This window comes from Aplidium turbinatum, chromosome 4 (assembly GCF_918807975.1).
Source record: "Aplidium turbinatum chromosome 4, kaAplTurb1.1, whole genome shotgun sequence".
Taxonomy (NCBI): domain Eukaryota; kingdom Metazoa; phylum Chordata; class Ascidiacea; order Aplousobranchia; family Polyclinidae; genus Aplidium; species Aplidium turbinatum.
This window is the reverse complement of record NC_137475.1, coordinates 32,717,395-32,744,258: the sequence shown is the minus strand read 5'-3', so window position 1 is coordinate 32,744,258 and position 26,864 is coordinate 32,717,395. Positions and strand designations below refer to the sequence as shown.

General features: G+C 36.5%; 1 protein-coding gene across 1 annotated transcript; it reads right to left on the bottom strand.

Annotated features, from left to right (window-relative positions):
* Positions 1-6,626: 6,626 nt before the first annotated feature.
* LOC145769076 (uncharacterized) lies at positions 6,627-15,816 on the bottom strand. The gene is made up of 12 exons (XM_082580672.1): positions 15,603-15,816; positions 15,033-15,097; positions 14,809-14,910; positions 14,382-14,508; positions 14,126-14,137; positions 13,405-13,624; positions 12,198-12,351; positions 11,691-11,787; positions 11,216-11,331; positions 9,920-10,039; positions 8,998-9,151; positions 6,627-8,405 (listed from the first exon to the last, which is right to left on the bottom strand). Exons 1-12 carry the CDS (start codon positions 15,754-15,756, stop codon positions 8,290-8,292), a joined length of 1,437 nt encoding a protein of 478 aa, XP_082436798.1. The 5' UTR covers positions 15,757-15,816; the 3' UTR covers positions 6,627-8,289.
* Between the last annotated feature and the right edge of the window lie 11,048 nt (positions 15,817-26,864).

The following is a 26,864-nucleotide window of genomic DNA, read 5'->3' as shown; positions in this document are numbered from 1 at the left end:
TATGTCATATTGTTATAGTGCAGTGACATTCGGTGGCTTAAACCATTGGGAAAGCAACTTGGAAATATGCTGCAGCAAGGTAGTAGGCACGAGGGGCGTAACCGTCGGGCGAAGCCCAACACTTCCAGCGGGGGGTCTGGGGGCCCTTCCCCAGAAAATTTTGAAAAACACTTCCAATTTGGTGCGCTCTGAGAGCTTTTCCAAAACAAAATCTTCGGACTTTCCCAGTCCGAGGATAAAGATTTAATCAATCAATCAAACTGGGACTAGTCTAGAATGTTGGCTGCTTTTTTAGACTGAGCACAAAAACTTATTGTCAATGTCATCTGTAAGCATTTACGACATGCATTGGACTGGTGCACTAGTAAAGAGCAAATAATTAGCCTATAAATTAAGCTAGTCCATTCTTGAAGAACACAAGTATATGTTTGCTCTGAACTTGTGATGTCAGTCTGTTGACCCAAAAAATTTAAAAAACACTTGTGCTGTTTCAGTACTGGTTGGTTAATGTACCCTTTGGAATTGCATGTTTTATTGTAGAATCTATGTTTTTTTTGGTAAGAGAACCAGCTTTATTTTCAGCGTACTCAGTAGCCTATAGTTACAAGCCCGAAAATCACTCATGCGTAGAGGCTGTATTCCTTTCGCCTGAAACCAAAAGCAGCCGCTATGAGATACGCATTGACGTCACTGGGAAAGCAACTTTAACCATAACACCAGATAACACATCTGATTGGCTAAGCAGCTGGTGTCGTTGTGCAAAACGATTGAGGATTGGATAAAACGAAGGCGTTTTTCAATGTAGGGTAAGCAATTTTGAAAGTTGATTTCCCTGGAGCTTCAGTGATGGTTTCTGACAAAAGCGTTTGCATTAATTGGCATTTATAGGCAAGACATGCGGTTTGGTGAGGACTTAGACTACTCACAAGCGTTACGAGTAATTCTAGTCACGAACACAGTAATTTTCAAGTTAAAATAGACTTGATAAAAATAATAAGAAGTTAAACGTAGAATTCAGTCATTATATTTTGCATAGTTTTCGCTCAGGTAAGCACTGCTTTCCTTGTTTTCCCTCACCGATCGTCACTGTTATAGTGTAATAAAGTATGTTAAACCCGCTAAGGTTACTATGTTCTATTTCTCTATGGTTCAACAAAGCAAACTCTCTACCAAAGCTTTATCACTATAAAGCAATTTAACAATTTTGTAAATGTTTTGGCCAAATTGGGCCCAAAAATGGAAGCTTTTTGCTTTTTGGTACAAAAGGCAATCATGAAAAGTCAATGTATAAATAACATAAAGTATTTGGAATGCAGCAATGCTAAGAGGGGTCTGGGGGGCTTTTGACATTGACTGCTGCGCCTCTGGGCCCACCTACTTTTAAAATGGTTCCTCCATCCCTGGCAACCCCCCCTCCTGAGAAAAATTTGCTTGCACCACTGGCCACTGGCTTTGTTTAAGGTTAATAGTAGCCTACGGTATGCTGGTTTGAAATAACAATAAGAGGACATGGCCTCCCGACCAAACAATGAAACAAAACTTCATTGACGAGACCTATGGGATACTAATATAATCGAACTTCTGTAAAAACTTTTTTTTTTCAAGGAATAGGTAGGCTATCCATTATTTTCAATGCTCCCACCGTATCTGAATATAGTGATGCAATTAACTCGAGTCTTCCAACGAGTAGAGCGTAGCCTATCTACGGGTGTAAAATTCAAATGAATTTTTAAAATCAATAATCGGCTTTCTCAGCAATAAACATGCTTTCAGCAAATCAATTCTAACTAGGATAACCAACTTCGGAAAGTGCACAGCAAGAACGACGAGATGCAAGCATAGAGTCATCCTAAGCCTGCTTGTGTGATAAATTTTTGCGTAATTTTTTATGATTAATAAGTCAATTAATTTTCTTTTAACTTAATTACCTATTAGGTCTCAAGCGCTTAATATAATGTTCGCGCTTTGTCGCTTCTATCTTTTTCTAGACCTTTGCTATGTTGACGTGTAGCCTATTGGTTTTGCTGTGATGGTCAGAAAAGAAAAAAAAAACAGCTAAAAAACTGTATAAAATAGCCTACTTGTTCAAGGGGCTAAAAAGATTTCTTGTTTGACAGTTAAACCTAACCCCGCCTCTGGGTATGCTTTTAGACTGGACGATATTTTAACACGCTTCACAAGAGGCAGTGTAATCTTCATTCGTACGGTACTTTTGTGCGCAAAACTCAAGGCGCTTGTCAGTCCTACTTCAGAAATATGTGGTTGACTGTTGACATATCGATGACGTTTGCTCGGTTCGAGTCAGGTGCTAACAACCGAATTCACATACGACCATGTGATAGGCTACGACATTAACACTTTGCTCCTCAAAGGGAGGCCAGATTTGGCCCCCCCCTCATATTTCCTTTAATTATTTGAAGCACAGTAACGCCATGCACTTGGTTTTTCTTGACTTTTCCTAAAATTGCCAGGCGGATCTGATGATATTAAATTTGATGCTAAAAGTTGTGTAGTTTTCTTGTAAATTCAAGATTTTGGTGAAATTTTGCTATTTCTAGCTAACTTCCAGCAAAGCGTGAAATGGATTACATTGCGATGACAAGCCATAAGCTCATAATTGCTTCGTGTATCGATATGCGCGAGCAGAGAGAAGCATCCTCTCGCTTTCTTTTGTTTGGTTTGACCTCAATAATACAAAGCGCGTTATTTCTTATGCTACAAAGAAAAGCCAGTGATCGCAAAGCTGTTAATTAGAAACAATAATAGCAAGCTTTTTTGCGTTATCAGCTCTACAAAGAAGAATAGCAATCCACGATCAAAATAGTAGGCTATGGAGGCCACAAACTATTCAAAACAGTTGTTTCAAGCAGATAATATTCATTGACGAATAAAAAACGTTACAATAAGAAATCTTCTCTTGGATAAAGACACGAAAACCTGGTTTCGAAATAAACGTTCTATGGAAATGCTCTCATTGACAAAACTTGCAATTGAGGAAATGTATCACTGCAAATGCTTTTGGGAGAAGCCGGAGAAATAGCGTTTTTGCAAACAGTAATTGTGAGATACACTCAAAATTATGAGATAGGCTCCCTTTACACGTAGCAGCTAACTCGATGGCGTCCCTTCACTGCTTTATGTCGCCTACTTGTTGTTATGTCCTGTATTTTTGTTTCACAGTGCACTGTGTTTTGTTCCAAAGAGCGCAAAATAAAGATGATAATGCCTCATCTACATTACAAAATATTTTGTAATGTAGGCCTACAAACAAAATGTACAATGTACACAATGTACATTACAAAATATTTTGTACTGTAGACGAGGCATAAATTTAGGCGTCACATAAGACAAACAACAAATCAGCTTTCTTCATCATTGATTCAACATCTGAATACGTTGCGCCAATGTATAAGAGGCCGGCTATTGTGAAGACCCGCCATTTATAAACGATCCGATTATACCAAAAGTGGGACAAACTAGTGGATCAAAGAATGAATAAATAATGCTGAGAAAACTAAATCTAAGTGACGAACAATACCGATGTCTTCATTTATCTTGGAAAAATGCTGCCTAAACTTATCAACAAAAAATACAGTAAATAACGGCAAGGATCCCGAAAGCAGAATTTGCTCGACTTTGGCATGAATTTAGTCAGACATCTACAGTAATAATTCCACACATGATACATAATAATCAACCTGGTTCAAGGCGATTTGTGTAACAGTTTAGGGGAAGACACTACTTGAAATGATGCACCACACAAAAGATTTTCAATGAAGACTGAGTCTAAAAACCGATGTGGATAGTGCTGCACAATAACTTCAAGTTTAGGACAGAAGAGGCACAAAATATCACGATAAAAATAAAGACCTTGTGGGAAATTTTCGAGAATCATAACACGATGCAAATACCATAAACGCTTAGTTTGCATGCTGCTCTAAGCTGGCCGGCAACCACAAAGGTAGACAATAGCCTACAGGCAGTTTATAATTCGATAACAGCGCAATAAACATTATAAATACGTAAACCGACAATTTTCTTTTACAAACGTTTTACGTCTAATAGTAAATTTTCCCCCAACAATTTTTTGTGAAGCACTTGCAAACCACGGTTTTGTAAAATAATTCATCATTATTATTTTTTACTTCTCGGATATTGTAAAACGTCATCAGCAAAATCACAAAAAAAATTTCATTACTTCAATGTAGTAGGCCTAAGAATTTTTTATAGAATTGTAGCCACGTTGTTTTAACAAAGAAGACATTTTTTAGCAATGTAAAGTTATAGAAAATAATTTGCAATCATGCAAATGGTTGGAAAGAATCTAGGAAGTCTTCTCACAATCTGGCACAAAATGATTATGTTTATTGTATCTCAGTAAAATGTTTTTTTTTGGCCAGAAACATAATCACTGCCTTGCTGACGTTGTCACTTTTACGCGTATTTTTAGTGCTTCAAACAATAAGGACCCAGTCAGCAATCCAGTTCTTTTACATTGATTCAACATTTGTAAACGTTAAATTTATGTAGATTTGCTGACTGTGGGTTATTTCACATTTCCTTTGTTTACGCATGTTCCTCAATTCGCTGTTGCATTATTTCGACGCTGGCTGACTAAAAATGTATTTTCAAATTGATTGACACAATCTTCAATAAAAAGTGAGCTTCGAACTTAGCTTTGTTGATGTAAATGCTGTATTTTTTGTGGATGTAATTTATGAGTCATGTTTATAAACACCCGTAAGCGAAATGACTTATGATGTGGCCTGCATGATATTTGTGTTGCGACTTGACACAAATCTACAATTTCAAAAGCACCTAATTTGAACTTAGAAATTTCAGATTATTTCAACAACTTGTTCAATTGTCTTCTTTCTACTAAAAATATTCATTCTACAAACTCAATTGTAGACCTAAAATACACAAACGAAGATGTAAACAGCTATTCAAGCAGGCTAAGGTGTTACTTATGAGAAATTTGGTTCCATAAAACTAGAAGCTAGCCATGAGTTTCGGAATGCATTAGTTTAGGATAAAAATGTAAGACAACAAACGCAGTTTTGTTTTTTCAAATTCGTGTAACAATATTACTCTGATTGTAACTATTTTAGAATCAGTGAGTAGCTTACAATAAGATTTGCTCGCAAGTCGTAAATTCTAATCAATGCAATGATTCGGCACACCGCACACACACTTCGTGCGTTCGATCGAGCTCTTTGTTATTTAGAAGTTTGCATGAAATCGGATTAGCACGGTAATTAAATAGCGGCAAGTTAAATCAAAATTGTCGTTTTTGGGTACCTTTGCAAAAATTGAAATATCAAGTTTAACATATAAAATTTTAAAATAATGAGTTTTCAAACTTATAGACAAATGATTTGTTTTCACACCAGTGCAACTTCTGTTGAAATAGCATCAGCGGATAACTCGTAACAGCTGATTGAATTTGATCCAAAAACGGCCCCCCCTTGAGCAGTTAACTTCCAAAAAAACGTTGAAAAGCAAAGGGTTAAGGAAATTGGTAAAAAACGTAGGCCTAAGTGATTTTCACTGGAAGCTCTCCAATTGTAGAAGCATGTTTAATAAACAGTCCTTAACAAACCGAATTTTTGTCTATAGGCCTACACGATTGGTTATAAATAAGGGCTCCGCTTATTATGGCTTCAGCTTATTGTGACCTTCCGATCATTGTATGCCATTTTTGTAAAACAAAAAACGATTCGCAAATCATTTTTAGTGATGATGGCTTAACATCCGCTGTTTGTGGCCTTTGCATATTCTTAGCTTATGCTTCTGACGTGTGTAAAGTTTCCGCTGTAAACGTGTCGTAGATTTGTGTAGCCTACTTGGAGAGTGTAAATGACAGACGACGCTTACTGCGTTTTTAAAAGAATCATTTGTCTGGTGTGAACAAATTTGAAATAAATTCATCCGAATGATTTTCAGCATTGGCTCAACGCTCTCTGAATCTCTGCTTTGTTAATAGACTGAAGATGACCTCAACTGTTTTACTCGTAGCCTAATTTTATCTGTTGCGGTCCTTCGCTTGATGTAGGCCCTAATCAGTGGATTTTTCTGTAGTCTTAAATAATTTAGTTTGTTAATTGCTTGATGATTCGGGGCCTCAATGTCCCAGCTTGAAGGGAGCCCTAAACCACCGCCTAGAGGAAACCCCTGCTGGTGATCTTAGGTTACGAAAAAATTATGACACAGCAGTCGTATTGTCAATACAGGATTTTCTGCACCAACAAGTTTTTCTAACAAAAGGCACTTGTGTCCGCAACACCATTTCAATTAGGCCTGTATTCGCTGTGTCTCCTAAAAAGTTTGGAAAACAGTTACTGACGAATGTGTGGAACCTACCACTGACGAGACCTTCTGCTCGGTTGGCCGGAAACCACCACATGTAGGCCTACTTTCGACATTTTTCCTTTGCGGAAACGAGCTGACGATGACTGATGGTCTTTCGCTGATTCTACATGACCAGACCCTCCATCTCTATGCCAGCCAATCAACGTCAGTGGCGCACAAATCGCATACAAATTGTAAATATGCAGTTGGGTACATTTTTGAAAGAGTGGAGCTTAAGAACTCACTCAACTCGGATGCACAACCATGCATCAAGTTTAAGTTAAATTTATTCGCTTGTCGTACTCGTATATGAAGTGTAACAATATGACGGAACAACATAAGCACAAATAGTATAAATAAAGCATCACTAAATGTGTGTTGAGATGCCAACGACATTGAAATGATTTCGCAAACCACTTCTCACTTTTTCATAAAAAAAAAAAAAAAATTAAAAAAGTTGCACCTTTGTAAGGAGACAATGCCAAAAACTAATTGAATGTTTAAATTAATACAAAGTTCACCAAACGTTTTAAAAATACACCATAAAAGATTCCATACTTTGGTGACGAATGTAAGCAATTACGCAACAAGTTGATGGAGTAGGCTGCACAATACATATACATTACACATACGAAAGAGAAATATAAGCCCATATCAGTGGATGTGGACTAGACTGCTATGCAAAAAAAAACACCAAAAATATCACATTCACGCGCCTCAATAATTTGATAGTCGGTGAAGAGCAGAAATTTGGTCATTTTTTATCCCATCACTTTAAAAGTTGAAAACGTAATACTTTTTGCTCCGATGGATCTTTTGCAATCTCCTCTTCCTTAAAAGTAGGATGGAATGTGAGACGATTGCAAGGTCAGTAGATGCAAGAGATTGAAATTGAATAAAAAATATTGAACTCAACTTTGATAAGCGATAAAAAACTGTACATACTGTATATGAAAAATTTTATTATAAAATTATCACATTCGCAATCCCTTCAAGTTTCTTCACAGGTCCGTGGACCTTAGGCTAAAAATCGCTGATCTAGTCCATAAAACGGCACCAAATGAGTGTGTTGCTCTCATGAAAACAAGTTGTACAATCTGAAGCAGTAAAGCGTTCAAAAACTAGGATCATTTAACAACTAGTCTCTGAAACATAAGCATATACTTGAATCAACGGCGGCTGTAGAAGACTCACACAAAATACAAAGACGTTATCATATACAACCTCCTTGCAACATATAGACTGATGCTCTAAAAACTGGCTTTGTACCGGGCAGGACAACATATGCAATGGTGAAGCAGAGCGACAGGACGGGTTCAACATATTCACTTATTCGTGAGCTTCGAATGATGAGCCATTTTTTCAAAGACCGATAGGTCATGACACAACGCACAAATTGAGCCCTGTCTGTACATAACTCTGTTACGGAAGAATGCAACTACCCGTTGTGTGTTATCAACAGCAACTAAAAGATCCAAAAGCAAACGAAAGTGTTGATAGTTGCACCTTACGACGTTGAATATTGTAACGTGGTACTGTGAGATACTGCATATATTAAATATATAAAGAAGTTTAAATTGCAAATACATCAACAAATACTTTATACCACCAACACAGTCAAAACACATTCCGAAAATTAGAAAAAGGTCTTTAAATTTGCTTGAGAAAAAATGAGAAATGTACGTAAAATCACAAAATTTGTTCGAAACCTCATCCGTTACTTCGAACATCAGTTTGTGCTCGTTAACTTGTGCTGTACTACATCAGTTACCTGATATCAAGTTTGTTAACTAACAAGTTAACTTGGCGCAACTGGACGCAGAAACACGTGATCTCATGATGAAATTAAGCTGTGCTTGCAAAATCTGTAGTTTCGCGTTGATTCGGCAAATGGCAACGACTGTAAAATGACGGACTTTGCTGGTTTGAAGATAAGTTTCAAGCTCTTTTCTGTACAACTTCTCTCTTGAGCCTTGCAGCTAACGCCCGCCTTGCGGTTATAATTTTGTCCGCTTCAAGATTTGATTTCTTCGCATCACTATTTTCAGCGACTTCTGAAAAAAGTTAAAAATTTTATTAAACGTGGGGTCACCAAAGAAAGTTTACAGCTTTTCCACATAAGTGGTACTCCACCGCAGTAAGGTGTGCCAAATACGAATACATGCATCGGTCATAAATCGTGTCAGGTCAACAAAAAAAGGATAGGAATGGTGCATAGAATGCTTCAGTCTTTAGAGGATGGTTCAACAAACGACAATTGAGGAAACCGGATACAAGAGTTGATAAAAAAAAAACAAGAAGTTAGGACATAAAAACGTGGTCAAATCGTGGTCAAAGTTAGATTTTAATTCAATGGCAGAAACGTATGTTTTCTCCCGAAGTATTGTACGGTGCCCTTGCACAGTTTAATAATCTTTCAAAGATACGTTGCAACTACAACAGCACGCGCCTTGCAAAAATTAGTTTTTCTTCCTGCGGCCGATGTGTTGTTTTGTGTTGGACAGGCTTGCTTTATAAAGTTCAATAAAAAAAGCTGAAAACCTAAGTGCTAAGCTGATGATCTGAAACCTGTGTTGGCATTCGGCGCCTCGAGGGTTTAACAAAAATTTTATTATCACAAGAAAACAATACCAAAACCAGACTCACTTTGCTTGTGTGAAGTGCTCGTTTCGCCTGAACTATCCTGATAATTTTTCAACTCTTCTTCTCTGGTCTTTCTTTTTAAATCAAGCAATTTCTCTCGTTGAGCGGCCAAATACGCTTTTCTCTCCGCAAGTGCTACAGGGTCAATGTCACTGGGCTGCAAGAAAAAAAGAAAACATATTAAAAATTCTTGCCGGTTGAAGTTTGACATGAACAAAAGTTTACACTTAATCAAAACGCTTCAAACCATTACGTGTGTTTCGAAGGTGCCAACTTAAAACATGAAATAAACATAGGAGTTTCTCACGTTGGACCATTGTCCTGTAAGTGCCAATGTTCTGTATACCGACCAAAGGATAGACACATGATGAGATCTAACAACGCTCGATGAACAATTCACCTAATGAACACACAGTCTATTGGCTGCTGCGCTTGGATTTAACAACGTGACCTGCGGTGGCCTCAAACACAAGAAGAACATCAGAGTTGCTTGTCCGTGTTTGTTCCTTACACGCGGGCTTACCACAAGCTGGCATGCAATAAATAATGTGCTATACTATTTGTTAGTCAGCCTAACCGGACTTTTTTTTTTCCAAAAATGAGTTATAACAATACATTTTCAATACCTAGGCAAGTATTTAGAGGCTATGTATAATATATGATTGCAATAACAGCAGGCTAAGTTAACATCTCAATAATACTGTATTTGTGCCCATTGCAGCAAGCGTTGCTCTCAGCCCTTTACAAAGCAGACAGTGAGCCGAATGGAGGCGCCTCTGAATATATGCAATAATAAAACAAGTTCTAAAAACTAAAAAGAAACAAATGTGATTACTTTTTAACAAGTTATGCTATATTTAACCATGAAAAAGGGCCTGTATTTTCTCATGCTAGTAACAGATAAGCTTGCTAAACTTGAGAACACCTTGGAAGTTAGTGCTAAATCGGGCTTGGACTCCGCTTCCGTCGGTGGTTGCATGCTCGTTGACGAGTTCTCCGCGTCAGCACTTGTTAACCAATCTAAAGCGGCTTCAGCATTGGTCTTCTGCAACATACCATGTCATATTTCAAACGTATTTTCACATTTTAACGTACACATCAGACAGTGAATCAGTCGTTTTTAAGTTAATTCATTGTCTGCAGAAGTTAAACCAATGTAAAAAACGACTTACTTGCAGTCTGGGATACACTTATTTTAAACGTAAAGCCTACCAACGTGAAACCTCGTACTTAAAATTAGTTCAAACCCATAGAAAGCCAGGCAGTGAACATTGACATTTTTCAATGTCGATACAAGTTGAAACGACGTTAAAAAGTCTATGATAAGAGACCGTTTTTTAAATCGGTTATAGAACTCAAATGGCTATAGAAGTCAGTGTCGAATATACGAAAATCCACATTGTAGATTTTCGTAAGATGCAGTATGGTTTAGTTTGGTTGAGTTATTATTAAAATAAAGCAAAGTACTTATGGAAAGGTCTTTAAATTATAGAAGAGATGGGTTCACAATGCCAGCCTTGGATTTTAAAAAGAAAACAGAATCATCAATAATGCAAAACACTTGCATATGAAGTTTGGTTTACCGAGCACTACTTATCGCAAATGACATGAAACTTTAATGGCAAGTACAGGACAAAAAATGAAACATATTTGATTGGAAGTCCTAATTGTTTGCGTTGTATGACGTTTTCCAATCATTTTCCATTACATTGATTCAACCAGATTACTACAGTCGGCAAGGACACCGGTACAATTAGGGCTGGACTCAAGTATAACTTTTCAGAAAGCCCAAAAAATCAACCATACCATCACTAAAAAAAGATCTGAGATCAGAAACAAATAGTCCAGCTACACTGAAGCATCTTTCAGTCTCAACTGAAGATGGTGGGAGAAAGGCAAGGCAAGAATTTAGATTTATAAGGGCTTTGAGACACTTTTTGGGGGTTTCGTAAAAAGCAATCTCTATTTTTATACGAACCAAAACGTTTTCTTGAACTGGAATTTTTAACCTGCAGACACAACTTCATTCAGTATTTCTGCTTTAGATTTTTTCTCTGGGCGTTGCTTGTTGACATCATGCTCACTTTCACAGAGATTAGGAAACAGACGAACAATCGTGCAACAATGGGCTGCGCATGGTTAGTTTTCTAACGCTTCATACCAAGAATACAGGTACTCAAACCATTACAGTTAAGTTGCTGCAAAGTTTAAGATTCTTGACCTTGCGCAAAGGAGGAAGCGGTTGATTAAGAGTGGTAGCTGATTTTGTTTTGTGGCTTTCTTTCTTTGTGGGTTTATGCTTTTGACTTGGGGTTGATAAAGACTCGGCAGATGACCCTGAAACAAATAGAAAATGATGACACCCAGCAAGATAATATAAACAAGTCTTTCGCCTGTAAAATTTGAATAACAGTTCCAAAGAATACAAATGTTACAGGAAAGGCTGTGAAAATACATAGCGAGCAACGTCAATGACACAAAAAGATTACAAGCATTGTTGACGTTCAAATGAAGCGTTCAATGTGAAAAATAAATGAAATCAAGAAAATATCCAGCTTGCAAAATTTGTCATTTGTGACAATTCGAAAACACATCAGCCACGTGAAAGTTTGCAATCGTGTAATTACAGGTAAAAGCGTTGGTCAAAGTAAAGCAAAAAATGCAAAGATTCGAGCAAAAAATAAAATAAAACCAACCAGCTTGTGCAAGAACGGACGACACGCCACTTGTAGCGGCGGAAGGGTGATGAAGATCTGTTGAAGAACCAGACCAATCCAAGGACAGTCGAATAGCCTAAAAAATTAAGTGAAATTTTAACACCACCAACACAAGGTAATTACTATATACCCGCAGTAGCATTTAAAAAATAGCAATCCAAAGGTTAAAGATTTTTTTTATAAAATTAACAAAATTTAATGATCTTGAAGCCTCAGTGAAGACTTGTTACACAGATATATTGTTTTTCGTTAGTTCCAAGATTATGTTCAGCCTTCTGCATTGTTGTGAACTAAACCAGACTACTTTATTCTCAAAACTTCGAATGAAAACTGCGACCATGTCGATTCAACAACAGAACGGTTTAACAGTAAGTGAATAAAGGTACATCGCTTACAAGAACGTAAAACAGAGATTAATTATATCAAGATAAGCATCAAAGAACGAAAAAATGACATAAAATCACAACAAAGTAATATCACCGTCACCTCTTCAAGCATTCTCTTTTCTTCTTCTGCTCGCGCATTCAAACGTTCCATTTCCTCTTTCGAGTATTTTATTGCTCTTTTTAGGTCTTTTGCCTCCTGGTCCTGGAGTCTGTTTGCTCTTTTTAACACAGCGGAATATTCTTTCTCGGATTCACTAAAATAAAACAACAATGTAAATGCCATTGGAGCGATACCTTAAAAGAATGCATAACTTATCAATAACCAACATCACAAATTAAATTGACGATGACTCTATATATTAAAAAGATGTCCTTTCAGACAGAAATAATCCTTTTAAATTAAAATTTTACCGTGCTGAATACATGTACATGCAACAACAAAAAGTTCCATGTATGCCTGCCATCGTAAATCATAAAAGGGGATCGTTTGCATTCTACAGTAGTGTTTAGTCGTCAGTGACATGAGCGAAAATTATTTAAGTTGTTGCGGAAGCCCAAAATGTTTGTTTAAAATACAGCATTTTGTTTAGTTTTTTTTTCTTAAAAATTGAGTAATTGCGTGTTGTTAGTCAATGAATGTAATGTGTGACATACAAAAGAAAAAGAACTTCATAACAAAAATAAATATTTATCTGGAACAAAATATAGTTGCTTTGAAGCTTTCGATTAAGAATTGAGGTGCCATACTACTACTTCAATTGGTATTTTCAAGAACGAGAAAGACAAGGTCGGACCGATTAGACAGAACGATATGAATAACAGGAGTGAAGGCAATCGCTGAAAGGAAAGAATTGGCCACCTTCGCTAGTGGGGACAAAACAGAATTCGTATGATGATGATGCAGGACAAATGGTAGTTTCATAGAAAGTGGTTGGTGTACAGTTTATGTTATCTTTTTACATTGCCATGGATTAGACAAAACTAAGTGTAATCAAAATTTGTATGATAACACCATAAAAGCATGCTTGGTATTACGATCCTCGGAGATTCATGTACTGAGAGATATGGACTAACGCAAAGCTGATTACGTCAGTTACAAGCACTTGGATGTTTCCTTGTAAACAATTTCCTTTTTTTTTTACAATTTTGAAGTGAAATGGACGGATTTTGCTCGCTAGGATTGTACCATAGACACACCAACGTAAAAAGACGTTGACGTCCATCCCTACGAATGCTTTACTCCATACAATTTAAAAAGTGGTGAAATAGAGTGACAGCATTTTTTTCGTTTGGTGAACAAATCTTACTCCAGTATTTCTTTCAATACGTAGACACCGCCGCTCTCATCAGACGCTGGTTCTTTTGCAGCGGAAGAAGAAGAACAGGGTTCTAAAACACAAAAATCAATTAGCACAGAAAAACAAAAGAAAGCATCAAATAGGCCTATAAACGTTTCAAGCAATAGTGCTGACTTCCTGTAAAAACAACTTAAATTGCAAAAAGCTTGATTTACGGAATCATCAGAAGGTTAGAACCAAATTGAAATCGACATCAAAATCACATGTTATTAAGAATGTGGTCAGGGACAAAATCGCAACATGACTCCGTCAAAATAAAACATTCGGAAATACGACAAGGATTTTGTATTAAAAACACAACCTCAAAATGTGAGACCCATGTCGTATTTCATATCGAGCAAAAACAAATCGCAAAACTTACAATTTAAACAAATACAGAAAATGTTTGCCAAAGAAACGAGACAATAACATGCTTTGTTTAAAAAATCTTTGCGTTCCTTTGAAAACTCCATTCTACAAATCACACAATTGTCACTTTTTCAAAACTAGTGCTACTAGAGTCACATTGTAAATTTGCAATGCCAAAGATTTAGAATAGTGACCGATCATAGAGTAAATACAGTAAATGACCATCTTTCTTTTATAGAAAGAAAACATTGAAAAACAAGCAAACCATGGAGAAGAGGCAGGTGCTTGACAATATAATGCAAATCTTTTCAAACTTGTATACCTTGGGAGCTTTCTGAAATAAACAAAAGAAAACCTTACCAAAGAGTTACTGTACAATTATGAAGCCAATTAAAATAAGTAGGCTACTGTAGCAAGAACCAAACTACCTTTCTTACCGTATGTTGTCTGTAACGATTTACTGTCAGAAAATTAACCATGTGCTGTATTATTAATTATATCTAAATTATGTCGTCAATATACGAACAAAATTATTGAAAAGTTGTCTAAGTGGAGGTGAACACATCAAGAACACTTACCACTTTTCATATTGTCCGTCATATGCAGTAGATTGATGGCTTGCATCTCAATCTCCAGATTGTGCGTGATCATCAAACGTTTAAACAGCAAGAAATCATCAGCAGCCCAAATGTATTCAAACATGCCCTAAAATACCATGAAACAGTATGAAATATTCACACTATGAAGTGGTGGAAAACAGCTATCATTAGGGCAAACATATCTTTAATTACCTTATTAAACCTGCTGAGATTTTGTTTCAAAGTGTAATTTTTTAAACAGATTTAATACAATGTGCGTAATTAAACAAACACCAACGTCCAACCACACTTTGTGATTTAAAAGCAAAATTTTTAAAAATGACTTCTTTAAATTTGTGCTTGTATTATTATTTAGACATATAATTATTAGATTTAATTATTACTGAGTTTTTTTTTATGTTTTTACCTCAACTCCGCTTATGGTTGAAGTGTGTTGGTTACAAGCCTGGGAAAATAAATCTTCAGATATGCTCAGTTCAACAATGTATTCAGCCAAAAGTTTTTCCACCTGAACAAAATCGGCAAATAATGGTCAGTAATTTCTCTCTTAGATGGTTGTGCAATTGTTGACAAAAATTAAGTTAACAGCATCTTAAAATATTGTTCGTTAAAATGAGAACACAATTGTACCAATGCTTTGTATTTGATGTGAATGTCTGTATATTCAAGTTTGTTTTCTTCTTTGTCTTCAAAACCTGCAAATAATAATGATATATAAATACCGTACTATAAACATTGAAAGATTTTTCTTTTACAGCTATAGTGCTACCATATTTTTTGTCATTTGACATCAATCACAAACACAGAAAAACTTATTTTTAGCCACAAAAATATATATACAATATGAGCTAATTTTTACAAAACAAATTTAGCAATCTATTTTAATCAGCATCAAAAATTTCAACAGATTACAGTACAGTAGCCTATGTCAAAGAGATTTCAATGACATCTTGTTTTCTCTGTAAATCAAAAGGGAATTCCAAACTGCAAGTTAAACATTTCCAAAATGAGCTTAAGCAGAGTTATGTAAGTGCTTGAATATAAGCCTGCATGAACTTGCCAAGAGCAAAAATTTATAGTTTCCGTAAGGGAAGTTGCTTGTAGCCTGTTATTATTGTACTACTGACAAGAATTGTTAAAACGTTAAGAGTCTTTTCAGCATATCAATTAATCATGCATTGTAAAACCTACAAAACCTACAATAGCAATTTTCATCAAAAAAGTTCATAATTGGAACATTCCATGATGGACTTCGAAGGTAACCCACAATTCCTTCCAAAACCCAAGCGGTATCTTCATCTTTCTTTTTGTTGCTTTTAAGTGAGGATAACTTGGATTTTAATGTAGGAGCCATTTGAATCTGTGTTAAAGCATTTATTCTACCTTATAAAAGCTATATATAGCCTAGTTTTATTTACCCTGCTAAATAAAACATAATTTGCAAAAAGCATTCAGATCTATGTAAACAACAATAAAAGCACAAGATGCAAAAAGAAGTTAAATGACATCTTCTATCAAAAAATCTTTACAAGTAACCTTGGGGATGGGGAGATGATTTTAGCAAAACACATTGCTGTGTAGGTCTACATTAATTGGGTCTGCTACTATTCGGCTAGTCCAATTCGGCTAGTTCCCTATTCGGCTACAGCCCAATTCGGCTAGTCCGATTCGGCCAGTCCGATTCGGCTAGTTCCCTATTCGGCTACAGTTTTGAATTGTATTTTGTACTTTATTCCACAATATCGTTTCTTTTGCATTCCGACAAAGAAAATTAAATTGAAATGAAATTTAGCGCAAAATGTTTGAACTATTAAATTGAAATGTTTGCTCACATAAAATCGACATGTATCCTACGTCACCGTCTGTATGCAAACTTAGAAAATAGAATCCTCAACTATTACAAAATTCCAAATCCGACGACGCCTTCTGTTTATATAGAGAATGTTGTATTTTATTCCACAATATCGTTTCTTTTACCTATAGTTGAAATTATCGAAGCTTTAGATGAGTGGGGTTTAGACCTAACCACTGAGATCTTAAATCATATTTATGACACCGAAAACATCCCTAGTGATATGGTACGTTCCAAATAAAACCAAATACGTCCCTAGTGATATGGTACGTTACTAAATAAAACCGTAGCAACAGAATGCTCACTCCACAGAACAATTAGCCTTGTGAATCATCTAACAAAGATCTAACTCCGAATCATGATGATGAGATTGAGACCAAAACTAAAATTCCAGGTCATCTAACGCCAAAACCCAAGTTTATTCTAAACTGCCACTTAGGTTTTAACTTCATCTTTTATGTCAAACGCTATTTGGCAACTGTCTTTTTTTCGTTGACACGTTTTCGCTGAGACTTTATCTCATTAACCTCTATTGTTAATCATGAAAAATGTTATTTTGATGTAAAACACTTATTTCGAACGAACCCAGTCCAACAAAATTCGTCATTTTTACATTGCAGACGTTGAACCAATGTAAAAATGACTGATTTTGCCGTCTGGGAAGGCACTCAAAGGTAAACACTGGATAAAATGGAAGGTAAAAGAAACGATATTGTGGATTAAAATACAAAATTCTCTATAAACAGAAGAATCGGACATACATCTCTCTGTTATCATTTTTACTGTAAAAATTCAAACTGTGCTGTTGAAATTTCCGATTTTAGTTTTGGTTTGCGTACAGATGGTGACGTAGGATACATGTCGATTATATGTGAGCAACCATTTCAATTTAATAGTTCAAACATTTTGCACTAAATTTCATTTCAATTTATTTTTCTTTGACGGAATGCAAAAGAAACGATATTGTGGAATAAAGTACAAAATACAATTCAAAACTGTAGCCGAATAGGGAACTAGCCGAATCGGACTGTAGCCGAATAGGGAACTAGCCGAATTCGACTAGCCAAATCGGACTAGCCGAAACGGGCCATTCCGACATTAATTTGGCACTGCAAACAGACCATAAATAAAGTTACTTTTCTGTGTTTTCCCGAATGCGATCACACAATCGCTGCCCTCATGGGATTTGCCTTTGCATGCACCAGTTTATATATGTATAGCTAATAATAAATTTTATTATGATATAGTTCACCCTGTCATTGTAGCATTCATAAATTTTTAAAGTTCAGCTGAAGACTGTGTGTTGCACATTTTACTTCCCTATGATGCCATTAACACTGTATGGCAAGGTTTATAAGTTATGTCACAGCCTGTTTGAATTTAATACGACGTTTAGTAGTAACTTTAATTTATTCTGTGGGTTTGTTGGAGACAGAATCAAGAAGAGCTTTATTTGCATTTGCTTAACATTGCCCTCATGGATTGATGCTATGTTGAACTACAAACTCAAATCCTGCAATTTATTATGTATGAGGCATTTAGCCATATAACACTTTCGCTGTAACAGTAGCCTAGTCAGAGAAATGCACTTTTAAATTTTGCTTAACAATAACGACTCAGAACTCACTATAATGTCGAATGTTTGTTTCTGCATACGGTGTATACCTCAGATCGATTATGAACATTAGATATGTAGCCTACCGTGTTGTATTTGAGGTCCACGTCTTTTAGGCGCAGACAGTTAGGCGCCGGTCAAATAGGCGCGCACACTATGGCGTCAGGATATTTAGGTGCAGAGCACTGTGGCGCCCGTTCATTTAGGTGCTATTCCTAGTAAAGTCTGCAGATTGTATCAGCTCAGCTTTGGGAAAACCTAGTCGGGGTTTTGATGGAAAACTAAGTTACTGTTCACTCAAGCCTATCACCCGCTTGAATATAGGCTACGGTATATTTTTTACTAATATTTAGTGTAGTTATAATATATATTACTAAAAGTGAACTCAGTCATGTTCGGAAACTTGAATAATTTATTGATAAAGCTTTCGCCGACACAAACCTGGACTAACAACAAATAAATGCCGAACACGCCCATTAAAAAAACAAAATATATTTTTCTGTTCAATTTAACGTTTTGTGTGAAAAGCATTGCCGGTTTAAGCAGCTTCACTCACCGAAGCCATGACATATTTTTCTGTTGAATGCAACATTTTGTGTGAAAAGCATTGCCGGATAAAGCAGCTTCACTCACTGAAGCCATGACTAACAACAAATAAATGCACGCGCATTAACAAAGCAATATATTTTCTGTTCAGTGTAACATTTTGTGTGAAAAGCATTGCCCTACCTGCCAAGCTGATACAATCGGCAGACTTTACTAGGAATAGCACCTAAATGAACGGGCGCGCACAGTGCTCCGCACCTAAATATCCAGACGCCACAGTGTGCGCGCCTATTTGACAGGCGCCTAAATGTCTGCGCCTAAAAGACTTGCTCCCTGTATTTGGTGCAAAAAGTATTTGTTAATAAACTTAAGCCTACCACTAAAACAACCATTATAAGCTTACCCAGACACAGTGATGGGCATAATCGGGGATAATTTATCGGCGATAATTATCGACGATAAATTTTTATCGCCTATTGTTATCGCTCAATTATTTGTTCAGTTATCGTTATCGCCAAAGGCAATATTTGATTATCGCCGATAAATTTTATTTCGGATCAACACACAAGTAGAAAGACCATGAAAAGTAATATTTTTACTAGCCACCAAGTTAATGAAACTAAAATTGAAACCAGTTCTTCTTCAGTGCCTGAAGGGTGTGTGCACAGTTATTGTTATTGAAGACTGAAGTGTATGTTATTGTTCTAAAACAAACACATCTAATTTGACAAGCTTGATGGATTTCACAGTATGCACATTTTTACTACCAATAAAGCTTAAGATTACTGATAAACTTTCAAGCACTTTGCGCTTTTTTGAAATTTTTTAAATTATTGCTGACTTTGCTGTAAACAGCCCTTTAAGCAGAAAGCAAAATACAAAGTTTGGAATTTTTTATGGTATTTTTATTTGATTCAATTATTTTGCCTACTGCACGTAAGTGGCAGTGTAACTCAATTGATAAAAGCATCCAACTATGGTATCTAAAGGTATAATTATAAGCACGGCGGTTACCTCAGTGGTTTGATTTTCGATCAAGAGGTAAAAGATTCAATACCAACTGCCGCTATTGCGATTCTATTTATGCATAACTTACAAAAAGTTTTGTCCCATTACAGTATATTATGTTCGATTTTTCGTCATGTTGATGAAAACAAATCGTGCTGCATGGGATGGGGCAGCACTAATCAAGAAAATTTTTTTTATTGTTATCGGACATTATCGGCGATAATTTTATCGTTTATCGTTATCGCTTAACTTTTTTTGATTTATCGTTATCGCTTTAGGCATTTTTCGTTTATCGATTATCGTTATCGCTTAACTGAAAAATGAGTTATCGCGCCCAACACTGCCCAGACAGCAAAATCAGTCATTTTACATTGATTTAATGTCTGCAAACATTGAATCAATGTGTAATAAATACATGTACATCCAAATACCGGTACATCCTGACTAAAATTACTTTGCTGTGTTTTTGGGGGGGAGATTCGCCATTTGCTATTCAACACAATTGCTATTCAACACAAAACTACTTTGCTTCAACACATAATTTGTTTTATTTCAAATTCAATTTATTGCAAAAAAAACTTGTTTCAAATAACAAAAAAAACATTTTTAATAGGCCTTGGCCTATTTGATAGACCTAAAACTCAGGCTAGAACTAGATTATTAAGCTTAACAGTGTAGATCCCACAGTTTAGTCTAAGAGTTTTGCACTCAATGATCAAAAAGGATGAGCTTATGGTTAAGATGAAGTTTTTTGAATAGCTTATTGTTACGGAGGCTCATTTGCCTTAGCGCTGCATCAGATCTGCTTGTTGGTTCTAGACATAATTTGTTGTGAGTTAACACCTTGCTTATTTTTTGCTTGTGCCTTTACCTGCAGGAAAGGCTCCTTCTTAAACAAAAGGCAACACTTTTTAGTTTTCTTCAGTTTTAGTGCAATGTGAGATGACGATCGGATGGCTGCGACTTTATGTTTAATAATATGATGGTGTGAAAATCTATTTTTAATGCCAGTTCAGTAAACCAAACAAAGCATAAAGACAGTTGGTGAATGGTGTGAAGTCTGCTAGAACGGTGTAAGGAAACTTAGTTAAACAAGCTTCCTGAACTTCCATAAACAAGCTTCCTGAAAAAGTGGTTATCCACAGCTTTGATGGACACTCTACTTCAGTTTTAACTTATTTTTGCATAACCTACAAGCAAGAATCTCAACCAATCAAGCCACAAACTACTGGCCTAGTCTGAAACCTGACTTTATATCATTTCACTGGTATCTTTTAGGATGCAACCTAGTTCGTACCCTGAAAAGTTTGTACCATGAAAAGATCGAGAGAAAAAATTTAAAAAAGTCGAAGTCGCTGATCGCAAAATCGAAACTTTGTAGATCGAAAATTTTAAGATCAAAAATTTTCGTATGCACCGCAACTGAATCACTTAACCGCGGCGCACACCGCAATTTATCTGGAACTTTGACACTGCACCGCACACCGCAAATCAGCGTTATTTTTTAGAAAGTCAATTGTGGCAAAAAACACCAATGGCATACAAGTGGTAACCAGGTAACCTACCGTACCGGTACAGTTGTGCACTAATTGACTAGGCTAACCAGATCATATTGTCTTATCAACAATGCATCTAAGTTCTAAGACATCATGCTTTTTCAAATGGAATATATATTCCTGCATCCAGTATCAGGACTTTTGAATGCTTCTTGTAAGCAATTTTAATGTCAGTGGTTGTATGAACTACGGTAGGCTATACACTACACAGACAGAAAAGAGTATATAAAACTTATAGCCTGAACTCACTGGGCTAACTGTTATATTGTTGCGGTAGTTGCGCTAGGCCTATAGCCTAGTAACTGGGAGCTGAGCTTGTCAGCTAGGCTATTATAGGGTTGCCATACCGTCCGGAAAATTCCGGACATGTCCGGAATTTAGGGTTAAATTTTGCGTCCGGGAGGAATTTTAAAAAATGCTCAAATGTCCGGAATTTTATGATGGGCATTTTGGGGAAAAGAAAATTGCAGGAATAATCCTGTAAATTAGGGGTGTCCTAGAAAATTTGCTCAGCCAGCTCATTTTACTGCATCTGCAATCGTACTGTGCACACTGCCAATCCAGAACACTGTTATTTCGTACCAATGTGCAATGTGCATTTTTTTACTACGAGGTTGTACGGAATTATGATGTAACAGAGCGTTTTCCTTATCAATGATGTTTACCACTTAGAAGTCAGTGTTACCGTTTTAGTCTTTTTAAAACCAAATCTGGTTTATTTTGCAACCGTTTGGTTTATTAATTTTCGATTTGGTTTATTTTTTTTTATTTTTTGGTTTATACTGTATATAACTTGTTTTTTTAACATACTTTACGTCAGGTATTCGGTTTGTTGCAGTGATTATTTCACTCGAACAAATTTTTTAGTTTATTTCTGCTTCAATTTGGCTTATACTGGTCTTTTTTGTTTAGCTTCATGTGTCGTAATGCAATTTATCAGTATTGTACGTTGGTTTATTTTTTAGTGTATTTCTACTTCAATTTGGTTTATTCTGTTCTTTTTTTTAGCTTCATCTAATTCTAAAAGCTTCATCAAGTTTGAGCGTTGCGACTATGAAAAACAAGAGTTGAGCGTTGCGACTCTTGTTTTTCATAGTCGCATGAAAGGCATATTGACTCTTCAATATAATTTCAAAGATATGTGCTGTGTAGTGAATTTTTAGGCAGTGGCTATTTGACCGGCTCCGGTCTTTGAATCTGAAACACTATTTGACCGGTCATGACGTCACTGCATAAGCACTTTTTTCTTTTTCTCTTTCAAAGCAAAAGACGAGAAGCGCCGAGATAAGTTCTAAACTCAACACGTATTCTTCAACTCAGTCCGTGGCGCGTGCGATACGTCTCCGGCTGCCAATTTAGAGGGGATGAGTTCGATACCATCCGGAAGCATTCTTTTTTTTTTCTTTTTTTTTATCTAAATTTTGACCCGAAGCGCATTTATGTGGTCAATTTTTAATTTGAGTAGCCTACAGTCCAAGTTGGTTAATAGTTCTCAAGTTAGTTATATACAATACTTCTTTTAAAAGAAATGATACAGTAATGGTAAAACCATTTTTTAAAGAAGTATTGTATATAACTAACTTGAGAGAAAAATGTAGGGTCGTTCGGCAACACACGTTCACTTATGACGATCGGAAAATTACCAAGAGAAATTCTCAAATTCCAGTAAATTAAAAAAACTCTAACAGTATTACTCACATTTGAAAAGACATAAAAAATGGGCTGTAGGCTACTCAAATTAAAAATTGACCACAAAAATGCGCTTTGGGTCAAAATTTAGATAAAAAAAGAATGCTTCCGGATGGTATCGAACTCATCCCCTCTGGATTGGCAGCCGGAGACGTACCACACGCGCTACGGACTGAGTTGAAGAATACGTGTTGAAGTTAGAACTTATATCGGCGCTTCTCGTCTTTTGCTTTGAAAGAGAAAAAGAAAAAAGCGCTTATGTAGTGACGTCATGACCGGTCAAATAGTGTTTCAGATTCAAAGACCGGAGCCGGTCAAATAGCCACTGCCGAATTTTTATCATTTTTGAAATCACACAAGGCCCTATTGAAGAGAATTAGATCTTCAGAAAAATATGCATGGTCAGAAGAGTAAATTTGTAGCGACTTGACTTACAAGCGTGTCTTCAATTTGTTTTAAGCATGTAATTGCTGTTCTTCCTTTTTAGGCACAACCTAATTCTCATTATTATTTTTCACTCTGAAGTTGAGATTTTTTCAGTGACGGTCTGTAGCTATACTTAGAGAGTGTTTACCCTGCCTGGTGTGAGATTCTGCTCGTGACAGAAGACAATACTTTTCATTTCGGTACAGTAGCTGGCGCTTTAGCATGAGTATCGTACAACGTTTGCAGCTTTAGCATTTCGGTAGCGCATATATACGGTCTCATGAAAATAGTCATGCACTGTCCGGAATTTTGCTTTTTCAAATATGATAACCCTAGGCTATTACCCAAAAACACTCATACCTACAGCTTACCGTACCTAACAAATCTGCTCAGTGGTTACGCGCCGGGCTCAAGATCACACGGCGCTGGTTCGACTCTCGGGGTGTGCGCTTGAGCAACGCATTTCAGGACTGCTCTCCATTCAGCGGCACCTAGTGAATGGAATAATTTCTCGGCAACAAGACTTCAACAATCGGAAAACTTCACTCTGCCAATCTCGGTAACCGGCCCTGCGTCAAGTGCCTCTACAAGTATGCGAACAAGTACCAGGAATAACCTATCAAGGCTTTGTCAGTCCGAGGATAAAGATTCAAAACCAAACCAAACCAAACCAAATCTGCCCTAAGAACCCTGTCAACTGCAACTTCTGCAAGCCATTTGTTGCTGTTGCCAGGGTTGTCAGATTAGTTGTAGCCTTCCCTTCCAGATTGCATGTCAGTTTGATTCTAAATTATTCTAAATTTATTCTAGACATTTCATTTTAAAACAAACTACCATTAAATATGCAGTGTATGTTGTAAATATGATATAACTTACAATAAGTAGTGGTGAGAATCTTCATGTTGAAATGAAAATATCCCTACGATAAGATGATGCCAGCACATTTTTTATCAAGTTTTGTAGCCTTTGTTCACCCCAATTTTATATCTGTGCCTGCGTGCTTGTTGAAAAAGTTTGTCAAATGGTCGGCAGTGTAAACGATGTATGCTAACAATTGAACACAGCAAGTGAAAGAGCAACTGTTTTTTTCTTTATATCATTAGAATTCTTGAAAAATGTACGTAGTCATAGGGTTGCCTCCTGCTGAGAAGCCTTGCCCAGTTTTTGCCTGTTTGTGTAAGAGCTACCTTTGATAAGTTAATCGCTGTACATCTGCTAAAAAATATCATACCGTACATACAAATATTAGCCTACCCTAAAAGTGTTTCCAGAAAGCACTATAATCCATTATTTGAGTGTAATTTTGCAAACATTTTCCAGGGGGCATGCCCTCGGACCCCCTAGAATACGCGTGTCTTCGAAACGTTCTTACCCCCCATGAGTTTTATTGCTTCCCTTCAATCCCTTGCTCAACCCACCAGGATACGCCACTGCGTAGAGCCATATTCTTCCTACAACAAACTTCACATACGCTTGGATTTTTGAACTTCTTATCTAACTTCTTCGATGCAACAAAATATGAAAATCAATAAATACCGTACCGGTACCGGTACTCAACAATAACTACGGTAGCCTACTGTATTCTGTAACAACCTAAAAACATAACAGATTAAAAGTAAACTTAACATACATGGAAATATAACCCAGTGTTAAGTGTGCGGCAGGTCCTGTCAGCTAACTACCGTAGGTTGCGTCACACTTCTCACAGACAGGCTTTCGCGCCAGAGAGCGTGCAATTCAGCAACACAGCTTCAAAGAAAGAGACGGAACTAGGGCAGAAAGTTACGCGCACGCGTTGCAGCTACTAAATGCAATGAAAAAAAGACAATTACCGAAACAATCTAGACTTGTCTAAATAATCCCAATTTGCTTCTAAAAATTATTCCAGATTCCAGACATTTTTTTTCTCTACTAGACAGTTCGTTTTGATTCCAGATCTGGAATCAATTATTCCAATCTGACAACCCTGGCTGTGGCATAGGTTTCCAGCTCAGAGTTGCCAGACACTGAAAAGGTCTTAAAGCCAAAATAATACAAAAAAAGGCTAAAACAAGGAAAGTATTGGATAAAAAAGGCCAAATGGATATTCACTTGTTTCTATGTCTATAATATTAATATTTATTTATATTCTATGACTTGTAGCGGATTTTAATAAATTGTAGCAAAAATAATTCTGAAAGTAGCTCGAAAAATAGCAAGTATAAAAGAACTGTAGCGGATGAGTTTAATCCGCTTAGGGCTTAGAGCAGTGCTTCCCAACCAGTGGGTCGCAAAGCTATTTCAGTAGAGTCTCGAAGCATTTCTAAATGTTACTGAATGTTAAAATTTTCTAAAAAAATACCGATATTAATATGGATCTCCCAAGCCGGAGCCACAATTTATTCTTGAACACTACTACGCATTCGACATCGCTACTCTTATCTTTACTTCATTTGTTGATTTTCCATTTTCATAAATTGTGCACCCTGTTTTCTATTAGATCGGGAAATTATTGCTTTATAATTACGTAATAGTTTTGCAACAATGTAAAAAATATGATACAATAAGATGGGTTGTGTCGCATTAACTATTTCAGTGCGTACGCCAGTAGTAAAGTTGCCATAATAAAGATGTCATATCTCATTGTGAATATGAGTCGCACAAAAAAACTTGCATTAAAAGTGGGTCGCGAACTGAAAGAGGTTGGGAAGCACTGGTTTAGAGTGTGAGCGCAGTCTGACTCGGCGCGGGCGTCACATTACGAGTACAAGTATAGAACATGCATTGAACAATGGTGAATATGGTTTTCATCTGGTAAATGTTACGATATATGGGAAATATTGATTAATATGCATTTTGAAGAGTAAATTTAAAAAAATCCAAATTTAAAGCCAAATCTAGAAAAAGGCCAAATGTATAATTTCTAAGGCCAACAGACTTTAAAAAAAGCTTTTTAAAGCCTTAAAAAGGCCAATCTGGTAACCCTGTTCCAGCTTAGGGTTTCCGTTACAGGAAAAAAAACTGATCCGTGTTTTCAATTTAAATTTGAAGTTTCATAACTGATATTTCTTGAAATTTTACGCGGCAATTTGTCATTTGTCATTTCAACCTTCCACGCGGCGCGGCACGCGGCGAAAAAGTCAAAAGCGACGGAGTACGCGGCGCAGCTTGCATCACTAGTGGGAATGACAAAAGAATAGAGCATGGTGGACTGTTTGAACGATGTCACCATTTAACGACTGAAAAAGAATAGTAGGCCCATTGTTCGACTGAGAAAAAAATCATACTAGTCGAAATTTCAACGCTAGACTCTTAGTTTAAAAAGTTTCCAAAGTTGATATAGGAATGCTCTGAGCGACGCTTGCAATCACGATATACAAAAGCACTGTAGTCTGTGGCATACAATATATGTTGGCTACAACGCTAAAAAGACGTTAAACTACGTGTCGTAGCAAGAATGCGCTCAACTTATTAGTGGCATTCCGAATTCCTAAAAAACACACAAATACTTGAATTGCACAAGCACTTGAATTCCTAGCTAGCGTTTCAAATTTCCAATAAACGACAACGTCTTAAAGAAAAATTACAGTGGATGAAAGGCCTACAGGTTTCACAACAGTAAGCTAATAAGACGCAAAAAAAAAAACAAATAAGAAAAACCGCAGGACGCTACATATATGAACAATTCCGCCCCATAACTTATTTGGTAAGCGCTTCACTTCGTAAACGAAGAAGCTGCAAAATCAAGCAGCGCTCGTTCGAGTTTCGGGGTGTGCGCTTGAGCAACGCAT

Coding starts and splice junctions, on each gene's coding strand:
- LOC145769076 (XM_082580672.1), bottom strand. CDS start 15,756: ATGGCTCCTACATTAAAATCCAAGTTATCCTCACTTAAAAGCAACAAA. Junction 14,911..15,032: donor ACATCAAATACAAAGCATTG/GTACAATTGTGT, acceptor GATTTTGTTCAG/GTGGAAAAACTTTTGGCTGA. Junction 8,406..8,997: donor GAGCACTTCACACAAGCAAA/GTGAGTCTGGTT, acceptor AACTTTTTTCAG/AAGTCGCTGAAAATAGTGAT.